The 20022-nt window shown below is 37.2% G+C and overlaps 1 protein-coding gene across 4 annotated transcripts in view; it reads right to left on the bottom strand.

The window, feature by feature from the left end:
- CTNNA2 (catenin alpha 2) overlaps nucleotides 1-20022 on the bottom strand; it is a 520993-nt gene that overhangs the window by 116502 nt on the left and 384469 nt on the right. For all 4 annotated transcript variants that reach the window (XM_052780796.1, XM_052780797.1, XM_052780799.1 and 1 more), the window contains one exon: nucleotides 11676-11756. In XM_052780796.1, coding sequence (XP_052636756.1) covers nucleotides 11676-11756 — 81 coding nt within the window. The remainder of the gene's footprint in view (nucleotides 1-11675; nucleotides 11757-20022) is intronic.

Genomic DNA, 20022 nt, shown 5'->3' on the forward strand with positions numbered 1-20022 from the left:
AGTATAGTGCTACAGAGAAAGTCTCAGTCGATTCTGCACACTAACAACCCATGAAGATGTGACCAAAAAATGGTAGATTAGGGGATGTGGATGCTAATGCCATCAATTACGTCTTGATCAATTAAACAGCAAAAAGATTAACATTTAAAGAATGTATCACACTTGGATGCCTGAACTACAGATTTCTGGAATATACTACATAAAAAGATCTGAGCATAAGAAAAAAAGTCTGGAAAAAATGCCGTTACAAAGACTGATCATACTTCTTCATATATTTCTCTCTATGTGAGCTTTCTTCTCTCTAATGAGAAACTTCCCTAGTCAGGAAAAGACTGGGCATGAATTTACTAATGGAAAGCAACTTAAAGTGACAATTTTTGACCAGAAATTTGAAAGAGCATAAGACACACAAACAAAAACCCTCCTCCTAGTCATAGGTCACTACAAAAGATTCCTCAAAATGGTATATGGCCAGAAGCACTGATTTAACTTTTTCTTGGGGGGGGGGGGGGGGGGGCGGGTGTGTGTGTGTGTGGGGGGGGGTGTTATCAATTTTTGTGACTTAGAAATTCTATAGTGCCTTTTCCAAAAAATATTTTTCGGCAAGAGGAAGCCTTGGGCTTGCTAACAACATTAGTGCAGTTACATAAAAGTAGAGAAAAATTTATAAGCTTGGGGGACAGACATCTACATACCCCGCAAAAATATGAGTATAATCAGGGTGAGAATTCTGTCTTGTTTCATGTCTGGATAGACCAATAAAATCCCAATGCTGATTGCAGTGCTGGGATAGTACAAATATTTATTATTTCTAACAATACAGAACAATACAGTGCATTAAAAGGTAGAGGACAGTACAGAGATTACCATCGAAAAATGTTGGAAAAAAATGGAGGACAGAAATACAGTTAGGGACTGAAGAGTTAGTCAAAAGCATTAGTGAAGTCAAAATAATCCAGAAGTGAAAGATAGTGATTAACTTTCGCATTCTGTATGACCTGGGAGGGTAGAGTTATGACAAGGAGAACATGGAAGGATGAAGTTGCAGAACGGGACATTACATGTAGGAACAAAGAAGGGAAAGATTGTAGGAGGTTACCCCAGCAGAGAAGAAAAGGGATAGGACTTTGAAAAATATCATTGTGAAAACCAAGGACTGTAAAGTGTCAAAAATGGCACCGAGACTACAAGCCTAGAGGGTCTGATGCAAAAGAGGTGTGCCAAGGAGGAGGGTAATGAGGAAGAATAAAAATCATGGATTAAACCGAGAACCACACCACCTTGTGTATCTTCATGTATTGTCTCAGGTTCTGTTGAAATGGTATTTAAATCAATTACAGTGGCTTTGGAGCTTTATGGTTTTTTCTGAGTAAATAAAAACATAGTTGGGGACAAAACTGTTTTGGGGAGGTTAAATAGCTATTTGGACACAAATGGGAAGGAAGTTGTCTATGAAAACCTTTCATGAAGTTATCCTCACTATGATGAGCATGCATAGTAACTTCACTTAAAAGCAGGTAGATCCAATGAGCTTTAAAGGGTTAATAGAGTAAGTGCTACACATGTCACCCTTGCATTCCCACCTCCCGCAGCTGCATGAACAGGCTGGCATACTAAATATTATCATCAGCTTCTCTAAAACCCAGAGATTTAGCTCCAATGAAAGCTGATGACAGCTGTCTTTGGTAGACCTATCTATTGGAGTTCCGGACAATGGCTGAAACAAGATTAAAAATTGATTGTGTTCTGCAAAAATGGATTTCTCATCATCCTTTCCAAGAGTCACTCAAAGTCACAAACTGATCCTGCCGCATGGACGGAGACGATTGATATCTGATATTATCAATTATAATCCATACCTTTCAAAAAAGCCCTTACTGCAGTGAGATCACAGCCTGTTTTTTTTTTTCTTGGGTTTGTTTTGTTTTGTTGGTTTTTTTGTTGGTTTAATTCTTGTTTTGGGTTTGGTTTGTTTTGTTTTCTTCTCCTTTGCAGTAATTTCTACAAAGCAAAAACTGAAAACAAACCTTTTCATATTTCTGGTTGCTTAATAACAAGTAACAATTAACATTAAAGACACTTTATAAGACTTTAGAAAAAGTGTTACTGAAGAAAATTAATGTCAATTAAGAAACAAATGCAATGTTGAAACCCCATTTGGAAACTAAATTCTACGTACTTTGCCATTGCTCATAAATCCATTAGGAGGACAGAATTATAAGAGTCTTTGGAAAAGGACTATGTTTTCCTCTACATTTATAGTGCTCCATACCTCATGCTACTGCATTATTGATAAAGAACATCAAAATTTGAAGCTGTCTTTGTGAATCCAAGCTTTTATAAGTTACTTTAGCTGGTGTGACTCCAGGTCTTTCTCTAGCTGACACTACAGAACAATGAAAGCTTCTTTAAGTAAAACTATCATCAATAGAAATTTCTTGGAATAGATTTTGGGGTTTTTTTTGTTTAGTTGGTTTTTGTTTGGGTTTGGTGGGGGTTGAGTAGCAACTTTATACACTTCTGTTGAGCTTCTCCCACATTTACAGTATCTCTCATTAGAAGAGTTTTTAAAACTCTATACTTGTTTCTCTGCAGTGATTACAGAGCTCGGCATCTTCTAAAGTTCCTGGAGTGAGTACAAAGATTTGTTGAAATATGTGAGCTTTTAAGACAACTCATTATTTCAGGAATAATAGACGAAGTATGTGCAGTAATCTAATGCAATATAGCTGTCACTAAGTTTTGCCTCATAATTCCTCATAAGCCACTTTGAAAGGCCAACCCTCTGTGCTCACAACTTCATTCAGTTTAAAAAAAAAAAAAAAAAAATCAAGTCCCTATTTCAAAAAGCAAAAGCAGCTATAGCTGCTATACTCTTTAGATTTTGCCAGACAAAAATAATCCATCATGAGTATTATGTTGCAGATCAAAGTTTCCTTCATTTGATGAAAATGTTACACACTGTAACCTTACACAAAACTACCTGATACGGGTATAGTTTCCTGAAATATGGCACCATATGTGCATCAGTAAACATTATGTGTAGAGTAAATTAAACCGAGCCTTATAATTAGGCAGTAAGGAAATTACTGCAGACCTGAAAGAGTAAATCAGCAGTATTAAAACACTCTCCATTTCCTCTGAAGCACTTCAGAGAACTGTAAAAACCTCAATGTCACAGTGATAAACATCTAGAAGAAATGCATTTTGAGGGAGACAAAGACATGTACATTCAAATAAGTTCAAGTCAAAATCACGATTAAGTACACTTTAAATAACAGTTCATTGTCTCTAATCTTTTAGATTAGATTTTTAGACATTTTTTTCTAAAAATCCTTTCCTAAAGTAAATACACCAGTTAGTCTACCAAATGGGAGCAGACAAAAAGTAGATGCAGTATTGAACAGCATGCCAGGGGCTTACAGTTCTTTTAGTGCAAGCTGGTGAAATTCAGAGTATGCCTACTTCTGTTGCTTTAAGGAGTGGCTATAAATTCAGTGGAAGCTGAAAGAGTAGAGGACATTATCAAGTGGAGTATTACTACCTCTGCTTTATAAGCCAGTATTACACAAGACACCTGTCTAATAACTTTGTACAAACTGCTAGAGAAACCCAGTAAAGAAGTACTGATGTACACACAATGTGGCACACCCATATCAAATGAATACAAGAAATAAGCATGTAGTGCTGGCACAGAAATAAATCTATATTAGCATTTGATAGACCACTTTCAGAAAGCCAGCTTCCAGGTTTCCATATCAAAAGCACCAGAGTCACTGCAAGTGAAAACATAACCTATTAAGCAACAAGGAAAAGGTGATGAGTTTCTAATGAGCAAGGGCTGGTGCCACAGATGGCCTTAGGTTCAAAGACATTTAGATTGACTTATGGCTGGCTCCCTTTAAAAAATGTCAATATTTTGTCAAGAAGCATTTCCATGCAACAGAATGGGGCAATATCACCAATCACACTGCGCTTTCCCTTGGCAACAACTGATACCTCGTCTTTGGTAATATAGCACAACCTTAGCAAGACTCTTGTGGATCATCTATTTAAATAAGACCTTGCTTCAACTTTGCCTTCGCAAAATAAATATTTACTAAACATTCACACAAGATTAAATTTTGAAGTTACAACCTTCTTGGTTATTCTGCTACTACTTAACACTTGCATGAAGTTCTGCATCTTCAAAATGTTGCATCAACTCTCTTACAAATTCTCACAGTGTTATGTGAATTAGGCAAGGTCCATGACCCTCTCTCTGTGTTTTTAGCCCTCCTTAAATTATACAGAACTTGAATTAAAAAAAGCCATCTTCAGGATTTATAATCTTAACCAGTCTGTAATAAAGGGCAAATCAGAATCTACTTTTATGGTAACAAGAGGCAGAACTTGCTTCCCCAGCCCTTCTAGCAACACACCTATTGCTGCAGTGTTGACTGGCTCTAAAGCTTGAAAGTAAAAGGACTATTCAAACAAACCTACCTTTTAGGCTCCTGTATTTTGGGGGGCTAAATTCGGACATAGTTTGTTCCCAACTGCCTATATATGAAGAAAGATGAGTTTTTGCAAAATACATCCTTGAAACCACAAACCACCCTCTGAAGGGGAACTCTCTATTGACTGTATAGGAGATTGAAGGAAAACCAGCTTCCTTACATTATCACCCAATTTCTATACTTGACATCAGCTGGTGTGAATACTCAGGGTTCTCTTTTTCTTTTCTCCCCGCCCCCTCAATAAGAGTTTTTATTTCTTTGGGTGTGCTGTTCAGCTTCTTTGAGAAGCTGAAAGGAGTTGGTTATCTAATATCTATTAAGTTTGATTAGAATTGGTTTGACTGTTTTCTTCTGAAGACCTTGGGTTTGTTTTGCTTTCTGAGGAGTCACGCTTCCCTTGGGCTTATATCTTAAAGCTGTGTACCTCTTAAAGCTGGTACAACACAGAATACCTATGTTGAGGCAGCTTCGCCTTCAGAAGCAACTTTACTTTTCTGTGTTTCAGATTATTCTTCTAAAACTGGACAGTAATTCTTGCTTGTCTTCATAAAGCATTGTAGAAGGGAGAGAAGACAAACAAGAAAATAAGTCAGTAAATCACGATTCAGGGCAGCAAGATTTAATTTCTAGGTGCTGCTGGCCCCTCCTACAGCATTTGACAAGTCATCTGCTCTGTATATGAGACAGTAGCTTGGCTGCAAAATGATGATGATAACTTTTCCTCTTTTGGAGGGGGTCCTGTGTTTTCTTCAAAGTGTTTACATACTGTAAAGAAGCAAGCTATGCATGTACTTGAAGAGAGATTTAAGGCCAGACTGAAAACATTATATAAATATCTATCCATAATATAATTTGCATCGTATGGGTTAGCTGTGATAAAATCTGTTCCAATGGAACACATTTCTTCAGTTTTAGGTGTCCCTTTAGTCTAATTGCATGAGCTAATATTAATGTTTTTTTATTCTGAGAGTCTCTCTAGAGTCTACATCAATTTTTGGCAGGTTTCAAAGCGCTAAACAATTTTTTTTTTTTCCCCACAAATAGCATTCACAAACAGTAGTGATACAACTTAATCTAAGTGGAAGTGACTGACATAAAGAGCAAATAGAGATATGCTGCCTCTCAAGAGCTAGAGAAAAAAGTTATGACAAATAAGCCTAAGAACATTATGAAGCCTGTTATCTAATTCAAACTGTTGTAACCCATATTAAAGAAAGTGCACTGAATTGCGAGTACTTTCGGAGACCTATGAAGTAGGTAAAAACTGAGTATGATCAAGAAGTTCTCCCCGAGATCTTTGTTTTACCAAATTTGCATGAATAAATTACAGGAGGTATTAGTCTCATCAACCTTTAACCTTTTGAAAGTTTGACTTGTAGCCTAATATAGCTACCAAAACGGTATCATCCAGGATTAAAAGATAAGGAGTATAATAATTGTAGCTGTGCAACTGAAGGGAGGTATGCTAGAGAATATGGCTGATAACAGATTAATGACTACCATCATGCCTGTAGTCCACCACGTGTCTTACAAAGGTATTTGCGAGAGCACAGCTTAGCACAAGGATAATGTAAATGACAAATCAAAAATACATAAGGGTCAGGTGAAAGGATGTACTAACTACATGCTACATAAAGAATTGATTAGGGGTATAGAAAGGGCAAATATGACTTGGATATATATATTTTTTTTTAATTTGGCTGCTGCAAAGTATGTGACTGAACAAGTCTGAGTGTGTGGCTGGTAGAAAGACACCACAGCACAGTCATTATTAATATTAGTTTATGCCTAAATGGTGAAACCTGATCCTGAGTACCCAAAAGTGTGTCACCATTCCTAGGGTGCTTGCAGTGGCTATTGGGAAAAAGCAGACACTGGGAGGAAGCAATCAATCTCCTAACCTCCATCAATATTCATAAGAAAGAGGGACACAACTCATCCGAACCAATACAGAAATCGTGGAAGTGCCTATCTTTCGGCTTTCAGCCTACAAAGTAGCTGAGATTAAATAACCAATTACAAGGACAAATTACAGCCACATGCGAAACCCATTCTTGGAAAATCATATGGGAAAACAAGCCACATGTCACTGTAGAAATCATACCAAAGGGTTTATTTATGGATAATAATGTGCCATAGTTATACGATCCCAATATTACTAGCAGTTGCAGCTAACAGAGTAAACCAGAACAGGACCATAGTCTTGACCATAAAGGCTTTTGTTTCTACACTGGTTTTCTGAGGAAATGAGGCTCATGACAGTAACTCTGTCCCTTTTTTCAAATACTTTTTAATCTGTTGGCCAATTTTAAAACCATCTGACAGACAGAAAAGGTCTTGAGGATGCTAAATAGCTGGAGTTTGATGAAAAATTGTCTGGGTAGGAGAACGGTGACCCAAATTAGAGTCCTATGGAGGGAAATTTGTTATGTGAAGGCAGTAGCTGGCTGGCCAGCATACCAACATCGGTACCAGCTGGCCGACCACCACGCAGGTACCAGCTAGCCAGTTGGCAGAGCAGGTGCCAAAACCAGTCTCACATCTTCCTGCATTTCACCGCCCAGCCTGGCGTAACAAGTGAGCTACAGCAGATGAGGGAGCAGCAGAGAGGAGAAGGATAGATGTAGGAAAATGAGAAAAAATACGAACATCAGAGACCATAAGGGACGACCTGAGGTTATTGCTCTAGGAAGCCCAATACAGACAGTAAAATGCTATGGAAAGCAAGACTTCATCAGTTCAGTTGTTGGCAATTTTGTTTTTCAGCCCTGTGTCTACACAACATGTACTCCTCAGAGGTTTGTAGGATGTTGTCTGGAAAAGACAATCTGAGAAGAGGACATTTTTGATAAAAAGAAATGCTAAATCAGAATGTTTTGCCTCAGAGAATGCTGTGAAGAATTCATCTAGCCATGAGATCAAGCACAGGTATTTCAAGTCCAGGAATGATGACAGCTTTCCGTATTCAAAATCACCATCCTAGCTACTAACTGTATGTAGCTACTAAGAGGATGTTGATGTTATTTTGCTTTTTGTGGTACCTGCCCAATAGGTTGAACTGGATTGCACCCAACAACACATAGTCTAAGGACACTAAACAATAATCATATGGCAAAAGATACCTTTTGATACTGCACACATAGACTTAGATATCTAACAATAGCATTAATTTTGATTAGACGTCCATTCCATTAAAACCCAGGACATCAGTCTAAACATTCAAAGTACTTATTGAAATGCAACTGGTAATGCAGTTATTTCTAGACTTTCTTCTTCACAGTTCCTATTAATACATTTTATACTAAAGTTTTGTTGCCTAAAACTGCAAGGAGAACCAGAAATCCAACTTTAAGAAAAATATAGTACTTTTTAATTTTTGCTTTATTCTACTTTGGAATGAAACCTGAAAATTTCAAAATGATCAAACCACCTTAAAACAATGCAAAACTTTCTTAACAATTCTGAAAATGTGTTTCTAATTTTCAATATTTATTTATATGCATATATTTATATTTGCAATGTTAAGCTAAAATAAACTACCAACTTTCAAAATGAAAATTCGAAACTTCTGAAAAACTCCAAATGTGACTTTTCAACACTGTCAGGCTTTTTTTTGTTTGTATTTTTAAATTTAAATTTCTGGATAATTTCTGATGTTTTTCAGTTTTAAATAAAGTGAAAATTTTCTGTTGAGTATTTATTTCATACAGTATTTCTAACTAGCTGTAGTAATGACATAAACCTAAGTCTGCAGGAGGTGGATGAATTGTCCTTAACAGCTATATGAGAGCACCATTTCCAGGATAAACTGAGAATTGCTGGTAAAAAATCTTCCTATTTCTTTACAATTCCTTCCACTTGGAGGCATACAAAGTATTAGTCTGGCTTGGATGGACAAAAAATGAGGAATTATTTGATTTCAATCTACTGTACAGAATACTGTAGACAGGCTGCTCTGTTAAAATTAATAGCAGTACAGATATCTGCTCTTTAAGAGAAAACTAATGGGTTTGGTTATTATACCTTGCAGGGAAAGCGACGGGCTAATACAGACAGAACAAGCTCAACTGATCAACTGGAACGGGACACGAGGCAAAGGGACGATGGCAGCACTAACAGGTGGGGACACCAGTGGTGGTGACAGCGGAACAGCTGGTGCCCTGCTCATACAACTCCAAATGATCTATCGACCGTGTTGGTCCTCGCTAGGCATCCACTTTGTGCGTTAGCCAAACTCTTTGGTGTGTCCTTCCTGCTTATCTGTTTCAATGTCACGGCAGACTTGCAAGGCTTGAAATGCTGCGTGTGCGTGCCGCTTTATGATTAGCTGTAGTATTTAAACTATAGGGTTCGGTTTGGGGTTTTTTTTTCCCTATGGAGGTAAGACAAACAAACCAAATAACTGGTATCAACAAGCACCCTGCTGCTGGTCTAGCTTGCTGTACCACACAGTGAAAGATGCTTTTGTTTAGCTTTTAGGTTTTGGTTCTTTTTTGTTGGTGGTGGTGGTTTTTTTTTTTTTCTTATGACAGACTTGTGTACTGGGGGGAGAAAAAAGCCCAAATCCTGCCAATTGGCACAACTTGTTATTGGGTTCAGAACCCTGTGCTTTTTCCAAATTCTTCAAAATCAAGTAAGAAATGGCAGCAGTAAGCTATGGGCTGGTGAGACTTGTCTGCTTCCAGGAACTTGTTCAGTCTGACTTAGGTTGATGTTCTTACTGGCAGTTTATATTAAGACATATAATTAGATCTCCATAATAGTTTTCCAATGCCCAGGAGAGTTTAAATGGTGAGTATAAAAGATGTAATTCCATCAGGATAGGAAATATTGATGTGACTGTAAATTGTGAGATGGAATTTTAGCACCATGGATCCCATCCACAATCATTTCACATGTCCACACGTTCTGTAGATAATCAACTAAAATCTCAGAAATAAAGAGATAAGTAACCTGGGGAGAGAAAGAAAAATCAGTCTTAGATGGTTGACTACTGAAGCCTTGCGAGGGAGCCTGACTACCAAATGAAATATATATACCTTCTTCATTACCAAAACATATTTTGTAGATTGTCTAGTTTTATGGTGGTAACATTAAGCTTCATAAATCTGACAAGCAAGCTTTAAAAGGGATTTATTAAAAACAAAAGGCATTATGGTATTCAAAGTTGGTTGTCTCTCCCATGATTTAGCCCAAAATAGAAAGACTGAAATAATATAACACTGCAATCTCAACTGTGGCTCATTTCTTCTTAATCTTCAAGCCTCTCTCCCCCGCCATTAAACTAAGCCCTCAGTGACATCCTCATATTCTGAAATGTAGCAGGGGGTGTATAGGCAGGTCTGGGTAGACACGCACATGTATACTGTTGATTATGCATGTGATGAAGCAGAACATTGATTATGATTCTAAAGGATAATGATTTATAGTCAGAATACACATTGTTGAAAGCAGAGACTCCATCTTCCTCTACGCTTGTGCAAAACCTAGCACAATTATGATCTAATCTTGATTAGTTTACTAGCAACTGCCGCAATTTAATAAACATTATACCTATGTGATTAACTTTCATAAATATCCGAAACTATATTAAAAGCTTCATCTCCAAGCAGGAAAATATTATATATGTGCTTCACTTTACCCACATACAGAGTTCCAACCTTTCTGAAATTGAATTCAACACCCATGGGGCTGAATATACACGAGAAGCAGACAGTTTATTAAGAAAGGTGCCATTTTTATATCACGTTTCGGAGTAAATTTGGTTTTAGAGATGAGTAATTCAGGCAACTGCTGAGAGCCTCACACAGAAAACCAACTCATGTGTTAGTCTGCTACTTCCTTCAAGCAATAAGAACAGAGGTGGGAGGCAACACATGGTACAAGCTCCACTGCAGAACCTAGGTTCCCACAAATGTGGAGGTCAGAACAGCGGAGATCTTTCTTCTGTCATTAGCTGAGCAACAGATGTGATGCTAGGCTTTATACAGGAGAGTCAATGATTCATATTGTTTGTAAGTCCATTGCGATATTTTTATTGTTTGGAGAAATAAGGTCTGAGAATATGATCCTCAAACATGTTTGCTGCGAGTTAAGGAAGAGATGAAATGAGCTGAGTTTTAGCAGTGCAGAGCACTGATTTCAAAATGCCTATAGGGGCCACTCGTTCTGAAACTATCATGTTGCAAATAGGTATCTGAAGATACATTTAAGTCCTTGGTCTTGCAGATTTATGGATTTTGGATCATTTTCATAGAGACAACCTTTGATTGGCCAGGTAGAATTTCTTTTTTTTATTATTTTTACAAAAAATGCAGAATTGGGATAATCTCGAAAGGAATAAAAACAGGTAAAAAGAGGCAATCCCTCCTGCCTTAACTTTAAAAGTGTAAACAGAAACCTATAGAGGATTTCTCCCTTTTGTTTGCCAATCTCCCTTCTTTTCCATCTCAAGCTTTTTGAACGAATCTTTCAGTCTTATTACCAAACACAATGATAAACGTAATATAAGAAAGTCAACCTTTATGGTTTAAACTATGCTTTACAGTTATTCATAGAATCATAGAAAGGTTTGGGTTGGAGGGGACCCTTAAAGGTCATCTAGTCCAACCCCCCTGCCATGGGCAGGGACATCTTCAACTCAGGTTGCTCAGAGCCCCGTCCAGCCTGACCTTGGATGTTTCCAGGGATGGGGCATCGACCACCTCTCTGGGCAACCTGTTATTTATTAGCCTTTTCTGTATCTTCATAGGATCTTTATTTAATATGGTACCTTAGAAGATTTCTTTGAAAATATTCTGCTCTTACAAACTTTTTCATATTCTGCTCATCGTTCTTGTTATTTCGGCGAGAGTATTCAAATAAATACAAATAAGCACATATGCCAGTGGTTTTATGACTGGGGTTGCTGGGCTGCAAAGACAGTGAAGGTCTGGCCAATCTGCCTACCCTCCCACATATGAAGAGCATTGGGGGTTACACTTGGAATATGTTTCAGTCTCCCTTTTTTTGGCTCAGGAAATACTACTCCTTTGCTTAATGTCATGTGTAATGTAGTGCCATATCTAAAGAAGGACACAAATTCTTTATACCTCTACAGGTGGCAAAACCAATCTGAAGTTGAAAAGCAATGACTTCCTTGGAAAATCAAGAAGCATTATAAAAAGCATAGATTACCTGTCTTCGAAGGTCTCGTGTTTTCTTGGTCATCTTGTCAATAGCAATGTTGAGTGGGTCCCCCTTCTCCTTCCTTCCAGTCTGTTAAAAATGAAATTTTGGAGTTAGAGAAAAATACTCCAGAAAATACACACTTGTTATAAAAATAGTACAGATTTATCAAAGGAAATCTGTGCATCTCTTTTCGTTTGCTTCCATCAAGTTGTTATTTCCAATGTAATGTTTTTAACATGTTTACGTGTGGGGGGCATAGCAGATTATTTTAAAACAATCCTAAAATGATAAGAAGAAAGATTAAGGTGACTCACTGGAGAGTTCAGAACTTTTCCACCAATAAATTATGTGCATATATTATAGCCTATACTCCAAAAATCTGGCAAGACCTTTCACTATAAAACGAATATTAAGAGTTTCTAATCTCCATCCTGCCAGGCACTGGGAATGTTAAACATGATAATAAGCGGCAACACAGCTTGAGGACAGAAGGAAAATGGTCCCTGCGCCTGTAACAGGAATCATATTGGCAGACATTAGGCGCAATATAAAGAAGACTTCCACTTAAAACACTTTTCTGCAGGAAATCTCAAAGCAAAAATCCTCACGAAGATTAAAAAGAGGGAAAAAAGGTTTTTGTGGCTCATAACGAATGAAAAAAATATTTTTTTAGTTCAATGGTACAAAAAGCATTATGTGACTTTGTCAGCTGTATTACCTTTCTCTTAAGAGAAAACTGCTTCTCTAAAGATTGTCACATCTCTTATCACATTGAACTTTTTTTGATAGCTTTTCATCAAGAATCAAAATGATCTTCCATTCTTTCTGGCAGTAGTCTTTCCTTCCCAATGCTGTTTTCAAATACTCCTATTTAGAATTGTTCCTTGCATATGATTAAGAGTGATTTTCTATTTCCAGCTGAGCCTAATAGCATATGTTTCTGGGAACTATTGAGAAGTCACTTTTGGGGTGGAATGGGGATTAAACATACCCTTTCAATAATAATCTCTCAAATGTACAGCACTGTTATCAGCTCTACATGACCACGTTAGCAAGTGGCCTGTGTTCCAGTCCTCTGCTTTAAGCATTCATTCGAGAGAATGCCTGCTTTCTATTATTGTCTCTAAGTCTAAATATGATACGTGGCAAATACATTTATGATCATTCAGAAATCTGTAAAACCCATCCCCTATTTTTATTTAGAAATTCAAACATAAAAATATCAAGTGCCACTAGAATTTAATACAAAACATAAATTTACCTCTTAGGTTTTTAAAAAGAATCCATTACAAATTCTGGAGTTAATTGTACAAATTGACACCAGAAAACAGAGAGAGAAAGCATTTACTATGATACAAGCAAAAGGAGGCATCTGTGTAGCCCGTCAATATTTTTAGCTCACTTTTCTTGTGTTCATGCTTTGACTGAGTTCTTCTGGTCCCCAAGTAAAGAACTACGGCTCTTTAGCCTAAGCAATGTCAGCACATGCTTTTAGTTTTAGACGTCCTGAATTCAGTCCTTGGTATTTTGTCCAAGACAGCAGCTGTCATATGTGCACACAATCTATCAAGCTGAAATTTCACAATAAAAATGAGGCGGGTAAATTTGGTATAGGGAGGCTCCCCTAACTGTTGAAATGGTACAACGGGGACTGCCAGATGAGCTAGTCTCAGCCAGGTTCCTAGTTTGTTAGACTACAAAGCTATATTCTAAGACAAATTCCAAGTACTCCAGCTGTGTGCTGTGTACTAGCTGAATGGAGCATCCTTGGTGACATTAGCGTTCTGGGATGCTTTATTTTCCAAGTCAAATAATTCAGTTTCTTTAATATTGTTTGAATTCTTCTCTTCCTTCTCATTGTTTAAGCTTTAATACATTGGCTTAGAAAGACAGAAAACCACACAAAATGTTTTAAGACATTTTTTGCTAGGGAAAGATAGCCTTTTTTTTTTTTTAATATAATTGGGGAATAGTTTGCTAAACTGTGCAAATTGCAGTGAATATTAACACAATGCGGAAAAAAAACAAAAAGCAAACAGCGCGACACTTAAGGCTACATTAGGATGCTATTTTACAGCTCTCAAACAAAACAACTGGTTAACAATTCTTCTTGACTGATCCCATGCAGGGCAGATGTATTTTGTGTTCACCAGCAACACGCAAGGTCAAGCACTTAATGCTTGGCACCCATTTAGGGTGTCAGAAAATTGTCCTGAATAGGAACTTGGGACTTCTTCCAGGGTACTCAGCTACAGGATAAAATGACACTGAACAAATTAGGCATCTGATTAACTGAACCGTTTAGGAGCAAAGGCTCCTGACATTCCCTAAATGGTCATTGGAAAAAAGTAGAAATTTTGAGATTGACTTAGAAGTTTATAATTTAGATTCCTAACCTGAGTGTTTTGTGTTGCTCATTGGAGGAAACTATCACTGAGAGTAGGCCCATGGTAGCGTCCATTTAGCACCTTTCCTAATCCTCTCTTCAAATTTATCCTGTAACTTTTTTAGTCTAGTTTTAAATTACATAAACAGTGGCCCTTAAGGTACATCCTATTGTGAAACGCAAGACAACTGGAAACCCTTCCGTGACCCTTAGGCCACACAACACAAACTGTCAATATCCATCTGGCCAGCCCCTTCTCCCTCCAAAATAGAGAAAAGCCTGTTCTATACTGCTTACCCCAAACCTCCCTGCTCTGTGCAATTGCCCGAATCATGCCGACATGCTGTCTGAGATACTAAATGGCATGAACCAGCCTGTGCTGGAAAGCAGACCAGCAGACCAAGTGGAGAGAGGTCCAGTTGAGCTCTCTCAATGGCAATATTTTATTAACACATATGAATACGGATGAAGTCATAGAGACATTTCTCATGTTCTGCACAGTTTTTATTTATCCAGGAATTTTAAGTGTCCTTCGTCTGTTATAAAATGGCTACTGCCTTTTAATCTGGGTACAAACCCCCTTCTTCGCTGTATGATTTCAAAGAAGGAGAAATTTGTTTAGTAAATCACATTATTGAAAAATAAATAGCATGGCATGTGATGCTACATAGCTTCAGGCAGGTCTGTCAAACACCATCTGCTCTGTGCTGAAAATATAAGTTTATAAAAGTTTATTTATTTAAGTCCTTAAATACTCTTATATTAATGTTGCTCTGTGATAAATTTTTGGCCTTGATTCCTAGAAGGGATAGAAAGGATTTTAGTGGTTTCCTGTGTTTCTGAAAAAATCCATAAAGCCTAGTATTGAGCCTTATAGCATTTCTCTGTTAATCTTGTTCTGCAAAGAGAAGAAAGATACTTTGGAGATGGGATGAAAAGGAAGTAAAAATTGCTGCTGGCATTGGGTTAAAAGGCGAAGGAGGAGAAATGCACAGAATTCCTCGAATGCCAAAATCTTGGTATTCAGAGTTCCCGTGGACAGAATTACATCTATTTATGTTGTAATAAGGAGAACATTGTTACAGTAGAATATATTAATCAGGTTCCTGATTTCTAGTGACCATTAACAGCATTTACATACTGTTTTTACTCAAGATACTTTCAAATGTTTCTCTCAATCTGTGTTACTCCCATCCTAATTTCCTGAGAGCTTTTCCCTGCCTGTTTGATTCATTCACAGCTAATCAGGACGAGCTAATTTCCACGGGCTCCTGACCAGGGGCTGTGCTGTCTGCAGAGTCCCCCAGGTTGGGAATGGGTCTTCCATTGCGCTTCTACCCCAAGGCTGCCGTCTCCCTCCCACATCACGCAACATAAGATCCAGCTCCCTGAACATATTTTTCAAGCATTTTTTTAAGCCTGATTTGCCACCTGGCATGAGAACTTGAGTAGTTTTTGAACACATCCATGTCCAGTTAGTGGCAGAAATCTAGGTACTGTTCTGCTTCTCTAGAAAATGCCTACAGTCGCAACCACTGTCGACAATATTACTTGAACAGTAAACCAAATACAGAATACAATCATTGCCTTCCTGATATTAAGCAAAGTCTAAAAAGTTTCACTGTTAAAACTGCATGTTATTAAGGTAAGCACTTAGTTAGACAGGGAACTTCAACTTCAGTGAGTTAGGAAGAGAAATAAAATAATAACAAAAAGCACTTAAGGTTGGAAAGAAATTTCAACATCTGCTAGAATGACCTCTGCTAAGATATAGCACTGTTTTTCCTTTTGAAAAAAGACCTTTTTCCTCTACTTTGTTTTCTTCTTTTCATGAGCTGTTCACTGTTTATACTGTTGGAGTAAAATAAAATATTCCAAAATATTTTTCACAACTATTAAGGACATTTATATCCCACGACTCGCTCATTACGGAACTCTTTTGATCAGCATGAGGTACTTAACAGGACACTCTTTTCTAACCCTAGAGAATATCACAGAATCAAGACATGGGCAGTCAGGCCAATCAGCCTAGAGACATAACACATTTTGGATGAGACACAGTCAGCCTTGGAAGAAGATGCTCCAGACTGGAACTGTGTTGTTAGTTTTGAATAATTCCAAATACCACCGATATGGAAATCAGAGAGCTTAAATTTCAGCACATGAAACAGATAAAATTGCTACTACCAAAATTATTATTATAAAGAGGACTTAGATATTATGGTAATGAATATCCTCATATTAAAAAGTTACGATTACTTGCAGTTGTATGAAATGCAAACCCACTCTTTTGAGCATATTATTTAAAAAAAATTATAATCAATGCCAGATGAACAGGGCTGACAATAGTAAGCTATTAAAGAAGGGGATGGAGTGCCAAGAAATACACAAAAAGTGCAGCAACTGCAGGCCTACAACATAATGTCAGAGACAAAACCCCAATGTGTATGACAACTAAATGAGTGATGTCAGAGCGCGCTATTATCCTTTTCCTTTAAAGTGCATAATTTAGAAGCTCAGTGTTTCAATTTACCAATAATAAAAATAATAGCCTAAAACTGTGTAATGAGTTTTGGGACCACCGTTTTCATGCATTCCTTTGTCTTCTCTGCTGCTTCAGATATAAGCCAAAATACCTGGGAGAGCTCAGGCTCCTAACATATTACGTGTTGCATGTCCAAGACATCCTCGCTGCCATTAATCGAGTAATTTAGCCTCCAGGAGACAGGTGGAAAGATTATCTATTGATCCAAAAGCTACCAAACCTTGATATACTTTTATATTTTCATCATCCCCTAGGTAGATGGTTCCATTATTTACAGTTTATTCAGAACTTCAATATCACAATGTTTTATTAAGGCGTAAATTGCTGCTCAAAAATATATCTGTCCTAATATTTTATTTTAAATGTTGAACAACATCACTCTTTAAAAACTATGCTCATGTTCAATAGCCCTTTTAAAAGTGATGAAGAGAAGCTTAGTGCTAAGAGGAAAAACATTTTGAACAACAGACATAAGCTGCATCAGTGCTTTTAAGCAGAAAGCTAGGTTTAAACGTACCAATACATAGTCTCCCTCTGACAGGCTAAGAAGACTAATTTTGGGTCAGGAAAAGGCTAAACTATATATCCTAGCAGAAGCGAGTAGAGACTAAATTTCATTGGAAGTTGAAAATCCTGGCTGTTCACTAGGGAGACGGGTCAGGAAAACATTTTAGAAAATCTGTGTGGTTCCTCTATGGATGAGCTGAAGAAGACATCTCAGAATAAATAAATTAAAAAAAAAAGAAATTGAATGGTGAGTAGTCTTTTAGGAGCATGGTGTGAACATGAATTACTGTTCTATTCAGCTCAGTGATTCATCCATACTTTATGTTTATTCCTATAAATTATTTTGGTTTTTAGCATTTATTCTAAGTAACTACACTGGAGGTTCCGCAATCACCTTTTTTCCATCTTCAATTTTGATGGAGAATTACCTCAAGTGGAATGAAAATTTGTACGTTCCCTTTTCCTCTTAATCATTATTCTTTTTTTTGAGGGAAAAAAAAAAAGAGAATTTTGCATAAATGGGGGAAAAAAGCTTGCTTAGATATCCTTTTTCTGCTCAGGTCTTTTGGCCTTTGTTTATGCAGTTGCAAAGGAGAAAGGTTCAGTCACCACAGAGAAGGGACGAGACAGAAAGGTCCCAGTATGTATATTATCTTGCCGCTTCACAATAGAACACTGAATTACAGGCTTTCTTCACGGCGCTTCCACAATCCTATTCAGTTCTAGAATGCCATTCACTAAATAACGTGCTCTTAAATGTACGTTATGGACAAGAAGTTCTCCTAAAATAAAACAATTGCTTTCAGTAGATTTTAATTACCTTACAAAATTGTGACCAGATCACAGTTAGTGTAATTGGTTCCAGTGTAGCATAAATAATCACAACAATGCAGAAAACTGGGTAAGCCACATCCTTGCAATGCCAGATAGTAAATAAAGTCAATAAAATATAAATGAACCATGAGCTGGACATGATATCAGTACCTGAGGTGCACAAATCTTGTCCTTGGCCTGGATCCAAGCAAGTTTTATCTAGATCTGTACATAATATAAAACTAACTATGTAATGAAGTAAAGAAATTATGAAAACTGAATATGTAAATGGTTGAAGAATATTCTCTTTTTCTATTTTATGCATGTTTTTTATGCAGTTCACATCACCACAATATCTGAAGGTCTTCAAGTGGTGAACTGATGAATTAAGTAAGTAAGTGGTGCGCTTAATTGCGACCTTGTGTGGTTTCTTCTTTTATCTTCTCACAAGAGGGAGAACTTCTGTGTAGGGGAGTATTTTACTTTGGTTGGTTCATGCCTATTGCTTTTCTTGTTTTGCATAATTCACTCTTGTAACTACTTCTTGTCTTTTGGCAATAACCAGGGATTTTCAGAGACATTATCAATGACAGCCATTTGATTTGAAAGACCAGTTAGGATTAGGGCTTGATTTTATTAGTTCCCAAGTGGCAGCTGCTAGTATTAATTGATATTTACCCATAATCCCATACCGGCATCTGAGCTTCCCTAAAAATGAACTGCCTGAAGAATTTATATTTATAATGATATTAGAGATTGCCTAAAATGGAGAGCTTTTTCATTCTTGAGAATGAAGGCAGCAATTTGTTGGTTTTGGTGTTTTTTTTTCATTGTAGATATACATTGAATATTTCTGTAGTTCTGTGTATTTTTGAACACAAGTTTTGAAGATGACTGTGGTGAGGATTCAGTCCTTCTCTTGTAGCTACCAGACAAGACTGGATTTTACAGCACACTGAGGTACCAAAAATGCAGAAAAGGCAACTGGTGGGTCTTGCCTAAGTTACCAGGCAAGTCTAACATACAAATCTCATCGATATTTGTTAGGTAAAGCATGCATTGGTTCTTTTTTTTTTTTGAAAGGGGACAGGGGGGAAGACATGCATCTATTAAAAGGTCTTCCCCAAGGCAAGAATATCCTGCCATCATTTAAGAGTTGTGCCATTTAATTAAATTCAGATCATAATGTAGCGCACACTGCCCTTTGAGAAAGCAGTGATAGTTTTCAGGGTAGGACCATCTCATTTAATTTTACCATCTAGAAATACTTAATAAAGTCTAGTTATTTTACCTCCTTCTATATTCAGTATATAGTGACAGGCATTTTTAGAGCACCCATCTGTCTTACATATTGATTTTAATATGGGATACATATCATCACATGGGGTTGCTTTTCTCCATTGACAATGCAAGGGGTCTTGTGGTACTAGATGATCAATTCTTAAACAACTAAGTTTCGTGAGATAAAACTCCTTCCTAGTAACTACAAAGATTGTCAAGCCCTCTAAGGATCAGGCTAGAGACTGCATCTTGGACAAATTATGTGTGTTTTGGATGATTTTCTTCCAGAGAATTAAAAAATATTAGCATTCTAAGGGCACCTTTTTTACAAGCTTTCCCAAAAGACGTTCCTGTACTTCCAGGCTGTGATATTTTGAGGTCCTGTAAATAATTCACTTTCTTCTTACTGTCTAAAAGAAACACACTTCATAAATTTTAGATTTGGCATTGGATCTTAACAGTCTTGCTTGTTTCTCCATGCTCATTTTCCCCCTTCAAAAACCCTGAACATACAAATACCTACAGACACACTTTAATACTTTGGTCATCACTACCAACAGCCTTAGGACAACGCTATGTAAAAACTGTTTCTTATCTTTGTAATTACAGGTGTGATTGCAAGAGACAGACTGTTGCTGGTCACAGAAACGTTGCAACCTAATGAAGAAACAAAAAAACCCCCCAGTTATAGCTGGATTTCTCTAATCAGAGCTTTCTCAGATAAAGACATATGCCAGCATTACCCTAATTTGGAACTGCAGTTTGCTGATAATAGGGGAAAACAAGGAAATGCAGTTGGAGGAGCCAAAGGCTGATAACCT

Source organism: Harpia harpyja, chromosome 2 (genome assembly GCF_026419915.1).
Source record: "Harpia harpyja isolate bHarHar1 chromosome 2, bHarHar1 primary haplotype, whole genome shotgun sequence".
Lineage (NCBI taxonomy): Eukaryota > Metazoa > Chordata > Aves > Accipitriformes > Accipitridae > Harpia > Harpia harpyja.